The sequence below is a fragment of the Phaenicophaeus curvirostris genome, chromosome 4 (assembly GCF_032191515.1).
Source record: "Phaenicophaeus curvirostris isolate KB17595 chromosome 4, BPBGC_Pcur_1.0, whole genome shotgun sequence".
Lineage (NCBI taxonomy): Eukaryota > Metazoa > Chordata > Aves > Cuculiformes > Cuculidae > Phaenicophaeus > Phaenicophaeus curvirostris.
Window position 1 is genome coordinate 54,756,617 of NC_091395.1, and position 22,736 is coordinate 54,779,352.

General features: G+C 40.2%; 1 protein-coding gene across 2 annotated transcripts in view; it reads right to left on the bottom strand.

Moving 5' to 3' along the window:
* The window catches only part of NWD2 (NACHT and WD repeat domain containing 2), a 55,685-nt gene extending 33,160 nt beyond the window's left edge, over window positions 1-22,525 (bottom strand). For both annotated transcript variants that reach the window (XM_069856166.1, XM_069856165.1), the window contains exon 1: window positions 22,383-22,525. In XM_069856166.1, coding sequence (XP_069712267.1) covers window positions 22,383-22,524 — 142 coding nt within the window. In that variant the 5' untranslated portion in view covers window position 22,525. The remainder of the gene's footprint in view (window positions 1-22,382) is intronic.
* Between the last annotated feature and the right edge of the window lie 211 nt (window positions 22,526-22,736).

Genomic DNA, 22,736 nt, shown 5'->3' on the forward strand with positions numbered 1-22,736 from the left:
CAGGGCTGGGTCCAGCCCTGTTCAATGTCTTTATCAATGACCTGGATGAAGGCATCAAGTGCACCCTTAGCAAATTTGCAGACGACACTAAGCTGGGTGGAAGTGTCGATCTGCTGGAGGGTCGGGAGGCTCTGCAAAGGGATCTGAACAGGCTGGACCCCTGGGCTGAGTCCAATGGGATGAGGTTTAACAAGGCCAAGTGCCGGGTCCTGCACTTGGGGCACAACAACCCTGTGCAGTGCTACAGACTAGGAGAAGTCTGGCTGGAAAGCTGCTTGGAGGAGAGGGACCTGGGGGTGTTGGTTGACAACCGACTGAACATGAGCCAGCAGTGTGCCCAGGTGGCCAAGAAGGCCAATGGCATCTTGGCTTGTATCAGAAACGGTGTGACCAGCAGGTCCAGGGAGGTTATTCTCCCTCTGTACTCTGTACTGGTGAGACCGCTCCTCGAATCCTGTGTTCAGTTCTGGGCCCCTCACCACAAGAAGGATGTTGAGGCTCTGGAGTGAGTCCAGAGAAGAGCAACAAAGCTGGTGAAGGGGCTGGAGAACAGACCTTATGAGGAACAGCTGAGAGACCTGGGGTTGTTTAGCCTGGAGAAGAGGAGGCTGAGGGGAGACCTCATTGCTCTCTATAACTACCTGAAAGGAGGTTGGAGAGAGGAGGGTGCTGGCCTCTTCTCCCAAGTGACAGGGGACAGGACAAGAGGGAATGGCCTCAAGCTCCGCCAGGGGAGGTTTAGGCTGGACATTAGGAAAAAATTCTTCACAGAAAGTGTCATTGGGCACTGGAAGAGGCTGCCCAGGGAGGTGGTTGAGTCACCTTCCCTGGAGGTGTTTAAGGCACGGGTGGACGAGGTGCTAAGGGGCATGGTTTAGTGTTTGATAGGAATGGTTGGACTTGATGATCCGGTGGGTCTCTTCCAACCTGGTGATTCTATGATTATTTATGGTACCTTTTGGTCCAGCTGATTCCTGCTATCATACTAAATGCACAGTTCTGACATCACGTTATTCTTACCACGCAAAATGAAATGTGTTTTGATAATGAAGTACAGTATGGCAACAACACCAAAATTCTTATTAAGTTCTATCTGTCCAAATTAACCTGAACACATTTATATAAAACATATCACTCAGGAAACACACTGTCAAATGTAAAGCAAATTTGGTTAGTAATGAAATCTTGAACAGATAATAGATTTTATTGTCTTTCCCAGTAAGACGAAGATATGTGATGGATTTCTCTAGGTCTAGATTTTAACCAGTGCCGACTGAGTTAAGACACAGAGGGATGACACCATTGTCAAATTATTTTCAAAAATAGAACACAACTGTTATAAACCACTAGATCTGAGCTCTGTGTAATGAAAACCAAAGTGTTAACTTATAAATGATGGAGGACATATACTGCAGTTAAAGCAATATTTGAATAACGGCACTAAAACAAAACAATAGGTTAAAACTCATTTAACAATCACCATATTGTTGTGAACCAGAGATATGTATGCAAATCTAACAATGTTTTATTTATCAGAGGCACAGCTGTTACTTCTAAGTCACAGGTCTGTTCACAGAATCATGGTCACAGATTTATAATATTTGTTATTTTTACAATTCTAGCAGCATGTGGAATCTATAATTAATTACACCAAATTTGTAATATCCTTCTTAATATTTAAATATACTTTTGAAATATTACACAAATGTGTGGTGTAATCATCATTATTTTATAAACAAAAAGCAATCCAGAACACTTAGAGAGAATTATTTCTTGAGAAATCTTCATAAAGGTAAAAAGGCTATACCTCAAAGGCTCACAAGTACAGCCATGAGTTTAATCCAATTTAGCTGAATTACCACAGTTCTTCCTTCACAAACTTTTGATGTGGAAAAAAGTCAAAAGGCAGAGTAGTATTTTTCATAAAACATCCTCTTTAAGTGGAAAAATATTATGTATTTATGATTTCATGTTTTAAAATATACCAGCTATGCTAATGTATTCTGAAGACAATGGCCCAGAAGCATTAGTCAAGTCCTCTGTTTGACTGGGGACACGTTGTTCAAGGTGAGATGCAGAATCTATAGTGCACAGCTTTTATATAGCCCATTTGAACACTGCAAATAAGACAGACTGTGTCTGGACTACATTCCGAGGAGTGTGGCCTCCCTTCCTCTCTCCTGACTTCCCTCTTGGGACATTATTAACCTCCTCTCCCTGCCACCGAAGAGGCTGCTCCAAGAGTGCTGTGCTCAGCTCTGGGCACTCCAAATCGGGAGGATGGGGAGGAAACTGGAGAGGTTATTGATATGGTCGGAGGCCAAGAGCACATCGCCTACGAGGGGAGATGGAGGGGTCTGGGCTTGCTTAGTCTGGCAGAGTTTAAGTGGGACCTAACTGCAGCCTACAACAGCAAGCCAAGCTCTTTGTGTCAGTGCCAGGCAGTACAACAAAGGCAAAGACAACACATTTCAGACTGGACAGTAGGAGAAGCTCTGCTGTCCTTGGGGCTCTCCAAGACTTAACTTCTTGGGGCTCTCCAAGATTTAACTAGATAAGTTCATGTTTGGCCAAGCTACTGTTAGCAGCACTTCAAGAGGGAGGTAGGTTAGCCCAGGTGACCTCCTGAGTCCCCCTTGCAACCAGCAGTGATCCCGACTCTCAGAAGAACCAGCAGGTTCGGTTTAATCATCCAGGACCCTTGTAGAGCGCCTGGGAAGATATTTACTGCTGTGTGGGCCAGTAAGAGCAAAACTGTAAAGTAAAATAGCTGATACCAAGGGCCCAATGTCCATGCCATATGTATCTGAGGAGATTTTAACTTTGGATTGGGCTCAACCCCCGCAAAAAATGTAGAGTAATTAGGTGAGATCCTGAAATTATCTTCTTGTTTTTCATCCAAAAGGAACCCAGCACAACAAGACTGCTCTGCGAGTCAAAGTATATTAGATAGTGATGATCAGGGTATTCATTGCAGATATGTACTACAGATCTAGATGAATACAGACACATCTTACAAATATTTACGAATGGAGAACAAAACCCAAAGCCCGCAGCCCAGAGCTGCCTGAGTTAGAACATACGGAAGGGGGAGACATGAGTTGCTTCCTCCTTAGGATCCACAGTCATTAATTTTCTCTCATACTTTACTGCCTAACTCAACCTTTTCTTGCAGAATGTAGCACACAGCTAACAAGGCTAATTAGCCAGAGGGCTGCACTGTGCTGATCCAGCAGTATTGTTTAGCTGCAAAGCAACTCTTCTCAGTGATAGTTTGGAGTCACTGTACTGCATAGTGTTGCTCTGCCTTGTGATAAAATCTACCTGCATACTCTGCTTCATTTCAAATACTTAACTTTTTTTTTTTTTAACCTTCTCAGTACCTGAGACCCACAGATCAGGCAGCGACAGAAGACTATATATTTCATATTGTTTGCCTTAATACAGGTTAATTTTAGCATGCAAGGCTATGAAAACAAACAGCATCATATCTTCATGACTGAGCAGAATAACTGTTGAAAACCAACTCACTACTCACTTACTGAGCTAAAAAAAAAAAAGTTACCTGCCTCTCTAAATGGAAATGCATCATGACAACATCTTTGTTATTAAGGAAACAGCAATTCACAGTTACTGTTTGCAGTTACTTAAATGATCAATGTGACAGCAGATAGAACAGTCTTAACAGAGAACTAAAATAGGCTAAGTTGCAGGAACAAAAGGTAAAATTATTCGAAAAGGGCAGAAGTTGAGAGTAAACATGGTTAAACGATAAATGGGAAATATATTGTCTGAGATACACAACACATAAAACTGCATTCTGCTGCTTTCCATTTATGCCCATAGGATTCACACTGCAGAACCCCACTGGCTTTAGGTTTAGAACATGGGGCTGTTCCCTGCAGCGAAACTTGTACAGTCTTGTTCAGAAAATGAAATAACACACTGCAAGAGTAGTGCTACAATTGTAATACCTTATAAATGAAAGAGGTAAAATATTCCTTTGACTAGAACTGTGCTCTGAATGATACACTCTGCATACCTATCCCGTATTTTCATTCCTGCCTCCAAACTGAACCCACTTGGTTTATCTAATTGGAATTTGAGTCTGGTGCTTATATTAATAAATTTCAAAAATTCCTGTATTTCTAATAAGTTGTGAAACTTTAAGGAAACAGTTTAGTTAAGATGAACTGCAGTAATTTGTATGGATAGCAGATAAACTAGTTTAATTAAATAAAATTTAACCTGATTTAGAGTGACAGCAAATCTGTGAAGCTGGCAGATCCTAACAACAAAAATGTCATGCAGGCAAATTCCACCTTCCAAGCTGCTGCTGCAGATGAATGGATTAACTAAATAACATTCTTCCAGCAGCCAAAATGAGACAGTAGCTTTGAGATAATGTTTATACTCCTCCTAACATTAGTTCTCATGCAGTGAGATCCAAATGGGAGTCCACAATGAACTGTGGGAATGAAACTACAGCTGCAAAAACACAAGACAAGACTTAAAACCCAACCCTAAACTTGTCTCCAGTATTTAAATGAAACAAAAAAATGACACAGCAAGACAATGACTTGCTGAAGACAAATCTTTCATACAAGCGCTGACTTTCAAAGATGGTTCCCTCCTAAGCCAGTCCATAACCAAAGCATCCTCCCCACTCTGACACTTTGAACTGACTGAGAACGCTACTGCAGCTCTCAGTCTCCCTGCGCATCCCCAGTGTAATGCTGAGGACTGAAATGAATTAGCCACATATGCGCTTACAGCCTTTCTGCCAAGCAGAGACAATCACTGTTTAAACACGACTGTTTGTGTGAGGTGTGATTTCTGAAGGCTTGTAGCTCACTCAAATCACTGCCAGTTTCCATTAGCGTACTCCAAGGTGCTGATTCTCAGTGTGAACTATTTCCATGCCAAAGTCTGACCTTCAAACACAAGCTGTTCTGCTATTAAAGTAGCTTATTTTATTTTTAATAGGGAAAGTACATTTTACATTCTTGTGTTAGTACACAGATGATGTGTAATTACAAACAGTTACCAAACATTAATCTCTGGGACAAAATGTCATGGAAAACAGCCTAGCTGAAATAAAATTCAAAATATACATGCAAGTAAACAGAAAGAGTTAACACAGAAGTCTGATGGAAATTGCCCATACTCAAGCACCAGTTTTTCTGTCCTAAGACCAAACAGCTTCTCTTCTTGCTGCTGGTTGTATTGGTCTTAGTTCAGCCATCGTGATGAGAATGGCTGTTTCATGCACATCAGCTGCAGTCACGCAATGACTAACTCAACCAAACTCGACACAGCTGAATAAGTAGGTTGCTCAGCCCCACTCTGCTATCATCTATGGCACAGCAAGTACCAATGTGGGGACAGTCAGCCCTACCAGACCACCCTCAAAGGAGTAGTATGTTCAAGCTGACAGTCTGTTTGCAGAAACGTAACTCATGAGTAACCTTACAAACAATGCAAGTTAGGGCTCTCAAGCAGGGGAAAATCCTAAGCAGGGAGGGTGTTTGCACTGCCACTGTTTGACTAACACAGGAATGCTGCATTACCCAGCTTGCAGAAGCTGGCAGGAAAATTGTTGACTGACATAATAGGCTGAGGCAGGCAGCTGAAACTGGAAGAACCAAGGCAGAAAAAGAAGCGAAAAAACTGCCCTTGCAGCTGTTCAAAGCACCATGGAAATGAACATCACATGTGGCCACAGAACTGCCTACAGGTTTCATCTCCAGCCAGTCATACAGTAGAGAGCAGCTCCTTGTATACACAGAAGAAACAATTTCTGTATCACCACCCTGGTCTTGGTCTTCCTGCACATTGCAGTGGGACAGTACAGAAGCTTGCTGGGGGTCTTGATCTCACCTCTTTCACAGCCAGTACTTCTCTGCTAGCTTAGTCTCCTGCACAAATGCATGCAGATATGTTTATTAATACATAATGCTGGAGTCTTGTGTGACTACAGAAGCCCTGGGTGAGGTGAGAACTTATAATCTATTCCTGAATGCACATCCACTAAGACATCCAGTCATTTACTTTCTCTAAGTATTCTAAATGTTTAGATTTGATGGATGGGTAGGATAGTTTCTTGCCATAGGATTTATTTTTAATGCATGGCAATATTAAAAAATTTGGTTATTTTATAACCATTGTCTATTACCTGCAGTGAGAAGTTCTGCACTTAAATTATCTAAGCATATGATATAAATAAGGTTAAAAATTACTTAGCAGCAATACCAAGTAAGGAATTGGCTGCCAAACCTCTTCATGCTCGTATGTTCTTGTCACATAAGATTGTTCAGCTGAATTACTCCTTTTAAACTGTCTTTTTTACTAATAACACATAATAGCACTGTGTATTACCTTTGCTACTAAAAGCTTTGAATACCAGTAGGTAACAAATGTCCCTAAATATTATGGAAACCTTGTCTCTGAAAATAATATCATAATAATAAGTAATTTGCATTTCTATAGTGCCTTTCATCTAAGAATCTCAGAGCACTTTGTGAGCAATGAGTTTGAATCAGGTAGCTGGTAAGAGAGCGAAAAATGACTTCAGCTAACTTGCCTTCCTAGAAAGTTAACTCCATAGACTCTGTTGTCATTTTCTTCCCTCGGGGTTTCTGTGAGCAGAGAGCATTAGAATGGGCATCCAAAGCTACACAACACTCTTTTTAGGTAGAGTGGGAATAGGAACAGATTGGTCTGGGTCATTTCTTCCTTCCCCAAACAACACTGCCAACATTCACATCTCTACTGGCTTTCTAAGAAGGCAAATGAGAAACAGGACAGACTGACAGACATTGATCAATTAAACTAAACGTCATAACTGACTGTAGCCCACCAAATAAATTCTAACTAGCAAAATACCGCAGTATTACTGTGACATACACAGCTGCACAATGGGAGCTCGCTCATGAGAGACGCAGAAAGTGTGCTTGACTGCTGGACTAGGGACGACTTAGATCACAGTCCTTCAGCTCAGGAGTTAAGAGCTCTAGTCACCAGGCTTTTGTAATACAACACTGGTGGCATCTCCCTCTCCTCAGCCTTCTCAGTTCTTAAAAAAAATAAATACAACAGTGGGCTGACCATTTGAGCCACAAGGAATGGCTGCCTGCCATGAAAGTCAGAATAAATAATGAAAAATAACATTTATAATAGTAAGTAATCCTGGAATGTGTCTCTCGGTTGTTAAGAAATGACAGAATGTGGTCTACATCAGAACATTTAAACAAACATATTTTCAAACCAGAAGACCTAACTATCTGAGGCAGGATGCAAAATGTAGGGCATAATTATAGGCCTAAAACTTCTAGTTGCAGCAATTAGCTCTTCTTTTTTTAGCCCTAAATCAAACCATATCCAATTAAAAGTCAGGAGTAGTTTTAAACCTATTTCTCTGAAATGTTTCCTACTGTCCTGGAAGATGACACATTTACATCAACACATACAGACCATGAATTTTTTTAAAATTATGATGTTTAATAGCTGGCCACATTTCACAGTGACATCTTACTTATAAAATACCCTGCATCTTGACTGTTAATATGATTAACCACTGCCACCTATTGGCTTAGCAATGACACCCAGTTGTCAATTTATATACATACAAAAATAAGGCAACATGTAAAATCAAAGGGGTCAAGACCCATCTTAAAATACAGAATTTAGGAGAAATATAACTATGGAACCGACATGACAGAAGGGAGAAGTGGTTCCTATATCCAAATATCAAGATTAATATTTTCATTATTCACACTTTGTTTTGTTTCCAATTTCAAACAAATAATGGTTTCTGAGAGTTCTGAGTTTTATTATGTGCCAGTATGCTTACATGAAACAAATCTGGGGGTCTCATGCAAAGTTTAGTGAGGTTAATGGAAAGATCTGTTAATGGAAGCAGATTTTAAATGAATTTCTACATTCATGGCATATACTGAACCCCTGTACCTTTTGATGCCTTACTGACTTCCATAGAGTTTGGATGAAATCCTTCAATATATGAATGAATTAATAAACAAACAAAGAATACATACTCATTAAATCTAGTGGGTATGGTATGGTTGAGGACTCTGGAGCAGAATCTTATCTTATAATACAACCTAATAATTAACCTCCCATTACCCCTTGGGAGCACAGCACCATTACATGTAGATGCTCTTAAAGACGAGTTAGGTTGACCTGGAATCCTTTCCCAATCTCACAAATGGTCCCTAGATTGCAGTGTGGGTCCCTAGGCAACCTTGTATCCCTTGACTATGTTTTGTGGCAAACACTGCAGGGGGAGAATTTTGCATTCTGCAAACTATGCAAGTGGAAGAATTCAACAAAATCTAATTCTTTCATTTAATAAAGCAAACTAGGAAAAGCTCTTGAAAACATGACAATTTACAAACAATTATTGTCATATGATTAAATGATGTGACAGGAGAAGCTGAAAACACAGCACATTTAAAGACACCAAAATTAAGTCTGAAACTTATCTCTTCAGAACACCAAGGCTCATTACAACTAAGAACTGGAAAAGAGAAAAACCTGCAAAGACATGAGGAGGCTGGAGAACAAGTCTTATGAGGAGCAGCTGAGAGAGCTGGGGTTGTTTAGCCTTGAGAAGAGAAGGCTGAGGGGAGCCCTCATTGCTCTCTACAACTGCCTGAAAGGAGGTTGTAGAGAGGAAGGAGCTGGCCTCCTTCTTGCAAGTGACAGGGGACAGGACAAGAGGGAATGGGCTCAAGCTCCACCAGGGGAGGTTCAGGCTGGACATTAGGAAAAAATTTTTCACGGAAAGGTTCATTGGGCACTGGAATAGGCTGCCCAGGGAGGTGGTTGAGTCACTGTCCCTGGAGGTGTTTAAAAGACAGGTGGATGAGGTGCTGAGGAGCATGGTTGATAGGAATGGTTGGACTTGATGATCCTGTGGGTCTTTTCCAACCTAGTGATTCTGTGACATGAATTTGCAACTATAATCAAAATTAAGGTGAAAGGAAAACTTCTTGTGAAATCTAAAAGAGTGCTTTTGAGTGAGCTGTGCAAAAACGCATAACAGAAGGTAGAAAAAGGGCCAGTGCAGTAACAAAGATATGTGCAAAAATCCTACTTATTCAACTAGAGGTGCCAACTTCAGAAAATTATGGAATTACCTAGAAAGTAGAAAAAAAGCTTTGAAAACTTTGTTTTTACATTTTTTAACAGTTAAGTTTTGTGTACTACAGTAGTTTCACTATTTTTTTTTCTGACATCACTAGACAAAAGAAGAACAATCAGGGCATGTTACTGAAGCACTTCAGGTCATTAGGCAGGGGCAATCAATAAAGCAAGGGGATATCACAGGCATTTTGCCTCCTTACTGAACTGCAGATTCAAGTGCTGGAAGCAAAGGAAGTAGTATGTTGCAGGCTTTGAGAAGGCATAAAGCAAAGCTGAACCACAAAAAAAAAAGAGAAAGCAAGGATCATAAAAGCACACATGTATTTCACAATACAGGCTCATTAAATAAACCTCACCCTGAAGAAATTCCAATAAACACTCCTATGTGACTTTACATAGGAGTGTTGCAAGGCTATGGAAGACCTCTGCAAGTGCTGTTGGTTCTCTGGTAAAGTTGCCTTTCCCATATCTAAACATTCTATTTAAGTTCACAAGTCACAAAGTTCTAATTCAGGTCATATTCTGCCTTAAGTTTGGTGAACACAGCCATGGTTTAGGTCAGTACAGAGCTGAAGTCAGGCCGGCTGGAAACGGACGACTGCTGTATGGGCATCAAGTGAAAGTTATGAAGACTTCAACGCCAGAAAATGAAAAACCCGACACATGTGGATGTGGAGACATCCACAGAAGCGCGAGGTGCTGCTTGCTATCAGCGCAGTAAGTCTGCACCAATGAAGTAGGAGTTTTCTTTGCCACTGTCTGTTTTTCTTGATGCTAAATTGAGGAGACTATTAAATAACATTGCTGCACAACCAGAATAGTTTTTGGCTGCTGTAAAAACCGTTACCAAAGGTGGAGAAACTAAATGACAGTCCCAGCAAAGGAGAACAGCTGCAAGAGGGCATTAAGCCCAGAACAACAGGACTATGTGAGGGACGGTTGCCAGAAACTCAACCACGCCTTGCGTCAGTAGGAGAATCTCAACTGGTATCTTACAGGAGTAGTTCACATACCAAGAGACAACTTATACCTAGCTATAACCGCCCACTTACAGGCACTGTGGTACAACAGAAAACCGTTCCAGGAGGGGCCTGCACTAAAAGTAATTGATCATGACCAAATAATTCGCAGAATTGGCTCATTTTGATGAATTATGTAACGTCTGAGGGGAAAACAGTGGCTGACATGTAAAGGAACAGTGATTTATCTTACGTATGTTCTCCCTTACCATTTCCAGCTCTAATGATTCATCTAAGCATTATTTTTAGTGAAGATTATATAACTCAGTTGAAAAGGCTATTTTAAATAAACTCCACAATGTATTAGTTTTATTAACCGGTGGCTAAACTACAGATTATCTTCCAAATTAGTACTTTCAAGTGGCTTTAGCCATTTTCCTCAACTCTTTGCTCTTATTTTCACAATAATGATACCCAATGAATCATAATTACCTTTAAAGGAAGATAAAGATCTTCTACACTGCTAGACTCTCAATGGGAGTGCAGGAGACGGCTGAAAGGGAGGACTTGACTTCGTTTCCATTTCTTGCTCTGCCAGACACTATCAGTCTTTCTCAGTGCCTGTGAAGGCTTTGCCCCTTGGCCACAGAATATTTAAATATATGTGCAAGACATCTTTTACCTTCCACACCTACCGATGGTTAAACACAACTGAACCCACAAATGAGGATCTCATATCTTCTGTTTGAAATGATTCTGGATTTACATCATGACTATGAGGAGCTGACTGTGGTATTAACACTGGAACAACAGACCACCAACAGAATTGCTCATTAGAATTATATACTGTAATACATGGTTGATTATAGAAAGGATAAAATAGAACATTCATAATTAAAACAGGTGGAGTGTAAGGAGATCATTTGTATCTTCAGCTTTGTTTTCTAAAGAAACAAGGAATAAATGACAATCTGTGTCTTCTACATGTCTTCTGTTCTCTTCTGAAAAATATTTTTAACTCATTGCCTGACATTAAACAAAACTGACTGAATGATATTGATCTCAAATATAATGAATATTGTACATGAGAATAAATCACCAGGTAAATAAGAGAAGTCCTGTAAATGAGCCTCCTCCTTCCACTGATAAATCACTATGGGAAAAGCTGTAATGTGAGCTATTAGGCACTCCATAAATGCCTCATTTGCAGGAAATCTTAATCTGAAACAAGCAGGCTGCTGCAGGCCATGCATCCAGGCAAGATAATCTTTATGGGAGTTTATTGCTTTATATTACCTACCTTCTGTGTGGATGCATTGATTGGCTTTCTGATGTGGTGAAAGGATGAAGAGGCAGAAACTGGATTTGAGAAAGTTATGAATAATGACACATGCCAGTGAAAGTTAGTAAAAAACATTCTAAGCAAGGAAATTTTCAGGGACTTCTTTACCTTTAGTCATTTTTATTGACTAATGAGCTTATTTTGTGTCTGTGTATATTGCTGTAAGCACTACTGATAGTGCTACGGGAGACAGTACAGCCATATGCAGCATAGTCTGTTTTTTCCTGTGTGTTTTCTTTACTGGTTTGGAGACAGCTCATGAAGAGTTAGACGATCTTCTGCCACGAAAGAATGGCACAAGTACATCTGATCCTGCTTCAGGCAGAAGGATAGATCCAAAGGCCTCAAGAGGTCCCTTCCAGCCTGTGATCTGCACAATAACCAACTGACTAATGAAATAACTGCCTAAGGTCTCTTGGACCTTTGACCCAGCCACATACATCAGGTTTAAATGGTATGTCACTTAATTAAATGGCTCTCCTTCTGCTCACTATAGATTACTTAACTCTTTATAATCCCATATGGTAAATGACTTGCCTTTCAAAGTAAGTCACCATACAAAATTTGGTAGTATTTTGATATATCAAATTAGGGATCATATAAATAGGATTGCTTCAATAACTTGCTTCAACAACATTGCAGAATTCTATATCACATTTAAATGTAATTAAATAATAGTAAAACAAGACCATTATCAAATAATAATATGATTTCATAATTTTACTAGCATTTTCCAGTAACCACTCCTAAAAAGAGGATAAACACTTACTCACCACTGCTCTCAATATCCGAGCTATATGGAATTTTACAGGGTGCAAAATGAAGGAGAAAAATAAGCATTTTCTTCAGAACAAACAACTTTATCTTGCCAGAAAAGCACAGACTATGAATTTAGCCAACAGGACTACTATCAAGTAAGAAAATATTTTTTTCCTCTGATCTCCTTTTCTAGAATTTGCGGAGCCTTTATTAAACAGCAGTAGGTATGGAAAAGATAAAAATAGAGTCCCTCATTTTAAGAAAATCACTTATAAGGCAGTTATCCATGATTTATGTTGTGTTTGATTATGACAGTAAAGCAAGATCCTCTAGATGTATCATGCTGACATAGGTAGATGTGGAAAATAACACTTAGGGTCCTGCATGACACACTGGACTCCTTTATATTAGACTGCATACCTTAGATTATTGAACACTGTCATTTCCTTATTTATTTCTCAGTATGGCTCCGTTCTAATAACCTCACAGAAACAAGGATGTTCAGATAATGAACGCTTCACAGTTAACCTCTCTTTCTGTGTACAGATAGACAAAAATGGATCACTACAACGATGGATATAGATAAAACTACTGTTTTAAGAAGATCTGCTTTTATGTACCCCTATTCCACAGGTATTTAAACTTTTGTTTTTTCAGATCTCTTCTTTGGTTGAATACCTGAGGTCTTGTTCATACAAAACTCCCACTGAAATTAAAAGAATCAGTATTTCCCTGGGCAATAATCTATCTCAAGACCTGGAAAGGTTATTACAAGTACCAAGACTATTAAATAATTAGTTTAAGCAACTGCACAAAATCATGGAAGCAAAGAACCTCACAGGTTATTAAGCACAAAGACATAATCTTTATCATTTTGTCCCTGTTGTGATCTCTTATTCTTTCATCATGCATCTGAAGCTGCCAGGGTCACAGAAGTAGTGGGCTACTTTGTTTTAACTCATTAAGTCCAATCTTAATGCATTCACTTCTCATTCATCTTACATATAATAGCTGATGTGCATAACTATACAAATCTGGATAACTCCCCTCATCTCAAAGTATTAAAACCACATGGTTATATGATGGCTCTCAATCATTTAAAAGTAATCTTAATCTAATAAAATCCAGTCAGTGAGATCACTTGCAAATAAACATTGAGTTGCAAAGCCAGGCAGCGTCCCATATACTCTAATTTGCCAGTAGCTTCTTCCTACATTACATGGTCAGACATCAATTTTGTACAACACAAATAAACAATACTAACAGATAACATATATTGAAACCACTATGCTGAAAGGGGAGAATCTGCACAAGCTATTTATTTTAGCAATGATTTTTAACTTTGAACTTCTATATGCTTCTGAACGTCTATTTTGTACTTTCATGAAGTGCTGTAGCTTGTAAGAAGTGCAAATGCTCTTCAACAATATGAACACATCAAAGGGTCTAGGCTTCAGAAATTCTTGCCAATAGCAAATACTACAAATTGGGGAGCTCTCTGAAACAAAAGCTGTCCAGATAGGTGTCTTAGTCATTAATACTCATTTCATCTTAATGTTTTGTAAAATGTTACTAATGAGAGACTAAATAATTTTCCGAATAACGATGCTACGTATCATACATAGATTATAATAACTACATCTCACTATCTGATTCAGGTAACAGAGAGCTGGAAGCCAAAGCTGGGGATTTATAAAGCATAGGTGAGACTACAAAAGTAATGAGTTGCTAGTAGGGTGAAATGGACTCTATTAATAAACATTTTCAAATGTTTAATCATACCACAGAGGCATGTTACTAAAGACTGTAGCTGTGCCACCTCGAGTAAATGCTAAGAGCAGGTTGTACAAGAGTATTTGTCAGGCTCTGACAACTTGAAATCTGATCTGTTTAGCTATTTGATCAGTCCCAATAACTGGTACTTAGCAACAGCATGACTCTGGATTAAGTCCAGTGCGGCAGTCCTGCTATTGCTAGTCATTCCAGTTTCTGGCACCAAATGTATTTTGAACAGCCTGAAATATCTAGTCTGTAAAGAGGACTTTTTCCCCCTAGATCCAGATTCTGTACAAGAGTGACTGTAGCTGGTCAGGAATAAGGCATCTAGCACAGTGCCTTGTCTCCAACATGGGCAACAACAGATGCTTATAAGGGGAGTTTAAAGGCAGATCAAAGATAGAGGCAGGCATGTAACTATGGTGGAGATGGGGTGGCTTACCAGAGTTGCATGCAGTACATCTCCTCCTTGCCCAACACAGCAGGATGCACATAGTACTCTGCACTGACTCGGCACTCCCTCCGCCTTAGTTTGTTCAGCTACCTGTAATTCAGCCCTTCTGACTACAGATGTTGTAAATAAAAGCCTTCCTCCAATACAAAACCAAAATTACTAACGGTAGCACCAGGCCAGTGGAGTTATTTTACAGTTGCACTGGCAAAACCATGATTAAATTGGGTCCTCTCATTCCTTCTATTACCATTCTTCTTAAATTAAAATTACAGTAAAGAGATAAGGTGATAAGTAAGGAGATAAGGTGGCCAAGAAGGCCAATGGCATCTTGGCTTGGATCAGAAATGGCGTGACCAGCAGGTCCAGGGAGGTTATCCTCCCTCTGTACTCGGCACTGGTGAGACCGCTCCTCAAATACTGCGTTCAGTTCTGGGCCCCTCACCACAAGAAGGATGTTGAGGCTCTGGAGTGAGTCCAGAGAAGAGCAACAAAGCTGGTGAAGGGGCTGGAGAACAGACCTTATGAGGAACAGCTGAGAGAGCTGGGGTTGTTTAGCCTGGAGAAGAGGAGGCTGAGGGGAGACCTCATTGCTCTCTATAACTACCTGAAAGGAGGTTGGAGAGAGGAGGGTGCTGGCCTCTTCTCCCAAGTGACAGAGGACAGGACAAGAATGGCCTCAAGCTCCGCCAGGGGAGGTTTAGGCTGGACATTAGGAAAAAATTCTTCACAGAAAGTGTCATTGGGCACTGGAACAGGCTGCCCAGGGAGGTGGTTGAGTCACCTTCCCTGGAGGTGTTTAAGGCACGGGTGGACGAGGTGCTAAGGGGCATGGTTTAGTGTTTGATAGGAATGGTTGGACTTGATGATCCGGTGGGTCTCTTCCAACCTGGTTATTCTGATTCTATGATTCTATAACACTGTTGTCTTGAACAGCACTGTCTATATTAAATACTGCCAGATTTCTCTGTATTCCATACCATCTATGACTACATTATATTTATCACCTTTGATATATTAAACCCTTAAATTACTGCTAACTAAATGTTACAAATGTACTACTAGTGCAGCCTGAAAGGTTATCTTATCACAAAGCACTCTTTTAGCAGATGAAAATTCAAAGAAATTTCATTTGTTCCAGCTGAAAAAATTGCTGCTCAGGCACTGCCCTCACATCCTGAATTATAAAGTCCAGTAGCTCCTTGTTCTCAAGTTTTCTTTCTGTAATAAATATTTTTAAAATCCTCCAAACAAAACTTAAAGCCTAATATAGGATTTCATGCTTGGACTCAATGATCCTGTGGGTCTTTTCCAACCTGGCGATTCTGTGATTCTCCTGCGTGTTTTACACACCTGTGGACACATGCACACACCCAGTTAGCCATGTATGTAAGTTTCTTTGTTATGTTATTTCACAGCATGAGCTTAGATGATAGGGTGTCAAGTTACGTGCCCTTTGTACTACACCACCCTGTTCTTAACATGATTACACAAATCTCACCATAGAATATACATGATCTCCTTGAGACACAGCCTTGGAAATCCTCCTTCGTTTGCTGCACAACAGCATGTTGCTCACCTGAAAGGCCATCCCACTGCCCTTGGTCAGGCAGAAGAGATTCTCCTGTGTTGACGGAGGAAGGCACCGTAATGCTGCCTGCACAGCATCGCCTCCCATTCCAAGCCAGGTCTCACACCTTTTTGGCGGAACAATTCACAATAAGGACTTGATTCAATAACGCTGCTGTCCATCATCTAAACAAATTATTTGAGAAATTTAGTATCACATGGAATTTGCACAAGAGTTAAACTGTCCCTCACTGTACTTAGAAACTGTGTCAAGTGTACAGGGGCTGCAAGCTCCCCTTTGTCATCAAAAGGCACAAGAACGAGGCATGTGCCAGTGTCCTATACACATCTTGACAGCTCTGTACTTCCAGTTTAATAAAAAGATGCATGTTTACATACATATACATAAACTAGAATATATGGAATCAGTCTAGTAAGCAAACATATCTGAAGTAATAAAGCAATATGCACAAAGTTAGAAAGGAAGAAAATAAATCGGAAGTTCTGCTCTGTTTTAATATTACTTCTTCAATGCTAAGAAAAACAGTCATAGAAACTAGGATGTAGGTGCATACAACCCTGAATACTTACAAGTTTCCTTGTGAATGAAATCTAAAGTCCTCTGTAAAGCTTTTACTTTTACAATAGCATTTAACAAAACCTAGGCTGTTCTTCAGTAATGCTAGAATAACGACCTTGAGCGATGGTCTTTGAACATAAATACTTGGTTCTCACAAGTGGTCCTAACAGCAAGTTTGAAAACAGCCTCTGATAGTGTGGCTTGAGTTTTATACATCCATTTATATGACTTCTTACAGTTCATACTATTTTATATGATTTATGCAGATGTGTGCATGTGTTTGTAGACACACTATAGATCTACACACAAAAATATAGAAAAATGCAATTTAAATATTTCTTTTCAAGTTGAAAAAGAATGGTCATGTAGTTAAAAATTAAGTGTTTTTATTTAAGTTAAATACCTCATCCAGACTTTTGGAGCAGATAATTCCAGATGCCGCTTAGCAGCAAGGTGGGTTTTGGGTTATTTTTCTTATTACTAAATAACAAGTAAAAGGAGCAAACCCAACAAGTTAAATAAATAAAAACAACAACAAAACACTGACACCTCTTGATCTCAGCCTTGTTCCCAGAATGCACAGCCTACTTTTTGAGTACGAGAATGAAAAATTTTGTTGAAAATTAAACAGAAGTTCTCAATGCCTCCACTTGGTACATTAAGAGCAAATCCTTATCCCAGCCCCGAGGCTGTATTAGCAAAGAACTCACCAAAAGAACAGGTGGACATGAAAAGCAGTTCTTTGCACAGTTTATAAACAGTTTCTCCAGTTTATCTGTCCAGCAGAATAAACTTCAATCCAATTCAGCCTCCATTCTAGCCCAAACCAATAATTTCCTCTAACCGTAACAAAGGCTTGAAGATCTGCTCATCAAAAAAATCATCTCATACAGGTTCAGCTTGAGATCTACTGGCCCTGCCTTGGAAAAAAAGTTATAGCCCCCATGAGACTTGGTCGTACAGTCTCAAAAAGAGTCAGATCTTGCCTTCTGCTCAAACACATTAACAACAGAGTTGTTCTGCGGCACAACATGAAAGAGGGAAAACTTCACACAGAAGTAGAAATATTGAAAATGGCAGGCTTCTTTCTAACCTAATGAATCTGTGACCTCTGGGCCTCCTGAAATAAGACATATTTCAAATGCAAGGCCCATACCAAATCCAGGTACTTTGTTTCTCTTCCAAATTCTGAGACACTCCACTTTATGCTCAAAACTAATTAACTTCTTTTTCCAAAGTGTAGCTTGGTTTGTAGCTCTTGAACACTACAGTGATGTGCGTCATATAAAACCATAAATAGGTATAAAGTTAGGTAACCAAAACTAACACTTAGCATAAAAAGTAGTCCTGGAGTTATTTGTCTCCACATCTCCGCAACACCTTCCTTGCAATTTCGTACACTTGAACATCTGTGCTTTCCTTTAGCTAAGGAAAAAAATCCACCCAGATTATATAAAATTGTCTTTACAAAAAAAGATCTTCACTGAACTTATTCAAGTAGGGACACCATATGGTATTTTGGGGCTGGCCAAATTGGATCATAATTAGCTAAGTATTATTCTGAGTATTTTTCCACACTAGCATTTCCTCAATTATATTTTTTAAGGGGAACAACTTTTCAGGTAAAAATAATATTATACACCTGGAACATGCTAAAAACACAAGGTTAAACCTTCCTCTTTTCACATTTGACATTAACATGGTAATTAAAGCAACCATACGTAGACTGGGTATCGAACACTTGTACTTTATTAGAATCTAATCTTTTTAAAATTAAAACAATGTTCTGGATGATGCATGTAAATGGAAATACACTAAGTTGAAAAACTATATAATAACTCAAGGAAACTCAAACTCATTCCATAGCATAAGACAAAGAAATCTCACTCAGGCAATCTATGGGGAAGCTGGTGAAGTTCCATCTATACAAGTTAGCTTTATAATGTGCTTATACTATGAAGGCATTAGAGTGGTGGTAATAGCAGTAGCATCTTCTATTAGAATAAGATCTTAATTTAAAATCCTACTGGTATAGAAAGGACTTCATACTTCAGATCATGCCAAAACTAGTATCTGTAAGGATACTATTTTAATATGGAGTTGGTTTTATAGTTTTAAAAAATAGGTACTAGAGGCACAGAAACCACGAGGAACATAGCCTTTGTGTATTAAAGGGGGCTGTTAAAACAAAGCTCGTTCATGAGCTCATCACAATTCTTTCTGTTTGTAAAATAGAAATGTTATGACTTGCTAAAACATAGCCAAAAATATTAACTGCCAAGATCCAGTAAAAGCAATCCTGTGTTGGAACTCAGGAAGCATGCAAAGGTGCTGCACAGAGAGCAAGCAGCATGCAGCTGAAATAATGGATAGAAAAGACAGCATCCTTACCATGTGAAATGCTAAACAAAATCCTGTTCACATCTGAGATGAGGCTGGCTAACACCACCCACGTCAGGACACACCCAGCTGCTATATAAAGGTATCATCATCCTATCTTCAATGGAAACACCTGTGTGTAGGATTTCCCTTTATACAATATACCCTTTGTCAGTGCATTCAGCTGCCTGCTAAAATACAAATATGAAAGGCACATTCACAAGCCAAACTTACAGCGCTCAAAGGAAAAGCAGTATTGATGTTTTAACTAATTGAAGCAAGTAACAAGACTTAAAGTCAAGCTAGCAAAGGGCTAACTTCCCCACTTTCAGAAGAGTCAAAATTCAAAACGATCCAAGTTTTGACTATATGTTCCAACTCACAGGATATAATTTTCAAGACAAATTCCAAACTCTGCTTAAGTCATCAGTCAACCAGGGCTTGTTGCCTTAAATTGCCCTGTATTGCCACTTTATTTCTTGGAATAGCAGACTTTGTAAGTCAAATAATTTTCTGTTTGAAGTAGTGGTAAGACTCATTTGCATGTTGTGAATCTCCATAGGGCTGATGTCACAGCTCCATGTAACAGGACCATTGTATTTAATATGAACTGTATCTTAATAGCAGGCATCTACACTGGCAGTAGTGAGTAGCTAAGAAACTGTCATTAACTGATTGCTGTTAACAGTCCGCAGAACTCTACACATAACAGAGTAAAAGCACTTATTACAATCAGGCAAATATAACTTACTTTCCTTATCACTTAAGTTCTTGAGAAAATCAATGAATTATGTAAAGCAAAATCTTCAACCTCTCAGCCAAAATACATATTTAAAATGTCTGATTACTTACATCTACTGAAATGAGGAAACAGACTTACTTTATATTCAAATAATAAAGCAACTTACATGTTTCTACAGATCCAGTAATCTTCAGCTACATGAAGATTGATTAATTGATATCAACAATTTGAGCAAGACAATATTGTTAACTACTAGGGGAAAATACCATTTCACTTATCTACAAAATCTCCTCTAGAAATCAAAAGACTGTAAAATGAAGCAATTTTGCTCCTACCACCCATGCTCACTATCACCACTTGCTCTCTTTAGGGATTTAATAAATTTTATAAATCACCACTTTCCTAGTTGAATAATAAAAACATAGTATCTTTCAGTCATACTAAAGTATACTCATAAAGAACAGACCAAACACTGATTCACCAGAGTTCTCCAATATCCACCTATTAAACTGATGTAATTCAAGAAAACTACTTTTAGTTTGTACACTTCAAATCACAGATCAAGTTTTTTTGTGATTGTTAGTGGGATCAATCCCTAAGCTTCTCTGGCACCACAGTCCTGGTCCCTCTGGGGGTATCCTGTTCTGCTTCTGGGAGTTTGGGGACTCACTGCTCCTTTCAGGAATGCTCTGCATCCAGAAGAACAGACAGGAACCTATTGATGTACTGAAAATAAACAAGAAAGGCCTTAGTCATGTAAATATACATTGTTGTTTGGGGCTTAATTACGCTAAGTGGTTTACCAGGTAGGAAAAGTTTACCCCTATTTTCCGGAACTCTTGCAATATGAACTCTTCTAGGTGTTTTGCCAACAGCATTTCTACTTTTGAGTACTTTACTAGATGGTATCTGAATCCCATTGTAGTCTACTTTCTTACGGTTACACAGAGTTAGTAATATTTTGTGTCAGTGACACCACTGACTAAAAAATCACAGTTGTTTCTCATAATTTGAGAATATTCATTCGCAATGTTCATTAATTAAATGTTAAATGTTCATAATAAAAATCTGTGACCGCTCTGAAATTTCTGTCCTATACTATCATTGTTAAAAGCATGAGCAATCCTGCAGATAAAATTCCGGACAAGAGATGTGTCAATCATTTTGAACATCTGAGTCCACAAGGAAGCTCATATAAATAATCCTAAACCGACCCAATTATTTCCTTTCTCTTAGTGGTTTGTTGTTGTTTCTTTTTTTAAATCTGAAATTTTCAAATAACAATGCAAGGGTAAAATCCTGCAAATGGATAGATATGGCTTCAAATCCCAACTTTTAGAATTACTTTAGTGTTTTGCTTTTTTATTTTAGTAAATATCTAGGTAACATACCAAGCTATCCTAAACGCCATTCACATCAAATGCAGAGGTATCAGTAGCTCCACAGTTAAGGCAGTGCTGGCAGAAATCCATTTCTAATGAATAACAGATCTTCTAAAAAACCGCGTAGATTTTCTTTCGGAGCCAAATAAACATCCTATTTTTGATTATTGTTCTTTACATATCATTGGTTAGACTGCAACAATAAACAGCAAGCATTTTCGCAGCCTCTTTAAAGAACGGTATCTTTTTAATCAGGCAGGGATGTCGGATGTGAGAGCTGAGAGTTTCCTCCCGCGGAGAACTACTCAGAAGATCTGGAGATGTGGGAATTCTTCAAGGCAGGGCTGTGCATGCTTTTTTTTTTACCTCGCGAGTGCTGTTTCTCATACTTACGTCAGTATTGGTGCCAAAGCAATTTTCACTGCAAAACTCAAACTACTTTGTCATTTTAGGCATGATTTTCAGATGTCTGATGTTAGCATAAAAGGTGACGGCGTTGTTGAATTAGAAGCGCCGGGGGAAGGCGGTGGGGGGTGGTGTGACAGAAGTGTGAACAGAGCGGGCTCGTTTTCACAGGCAAGAAATGTCACAGGTGCGCAAACACTTAATTCATTATTTCCGCGCTTCAAGTGGGAACGCGCTTCAGCGACCGAAGCCCTACGAGTGGGAATGACACCTCCTGAACGCATGCAAATTCCTCGCATCAAAGGGCAATTTTAAAAAATAGAGGCTCTTAAGTAGCAGGATGCCCAATTAGCTCAGATACCAAGCGGGCGATCCCGACGTTACCGAGAGAAACGGGGGTTTCAGCGGGAGAGCCTGACCGGGACCCTCGGCCGGCGGAGGCGAGGAAATCAATCGGAATTATTATCACAGAATCATAGAATCACCAGGCTGGAAGAGACCCACCGGATCATCGAGTCCAACCGTTCCCATCAAACACTAAACCATGCCCCTCAGCACCTCGTCCACCCATGCCTTAAACACCTCCAGGGAAGGTGACTCAACCACCTCCCTGGGCAGCCTGTTCCAGCGCTCAATGACCCTTTCTGTGAAAAATTTTTTCCCTGACGTTTAGCCTAAACCTCCCCCCGCCCCAAGGAGGGTTCCCACAACACACAGACCCCCCGGAAAGCTTCCCCTCGCTCAGCCCGCGGTCCGAGCCCCCCGCAAAAAGGAGAGATACCCCCACCCCCCCCTCCCAAGCGCCTTTCGGGCGCGTCGCTCGCAGGCACCAAACTTCGGGCGCGGAGCGTCCCGGCGAGGCGGGGTCGTTACCTTCGGGGTTGGCGCTGATGAAGACGCGGACGCTCTTGCCGCCCGGCCCCAGGTGCGCGGGCAGCGCCGCCAGGTTGCCGGCGAACGCCGCCCGGCGCAGCGCCGCGTCCCGCGGGCCGGACAGCCGCCCGCCCGCCCACATGGCGCCGGCTCAGGGCCCGCGCGCCGCCGGCCCCGCGCCCATGCGGACCCCGGCGGCCTCTCCGGGGGCCGAGGCGGAGTCCTCTCCGGCGGGGCTGGCGGCGCCTCTTCTCTCCTCCGAGCGTCTCACAGCCCCGCGACCGGCTTTTTATAGGAAAACCGCTGCCGCCTCATCCTTTGGGCTCTGAACTCTTCTTGTGTTCCGCTCTGTAA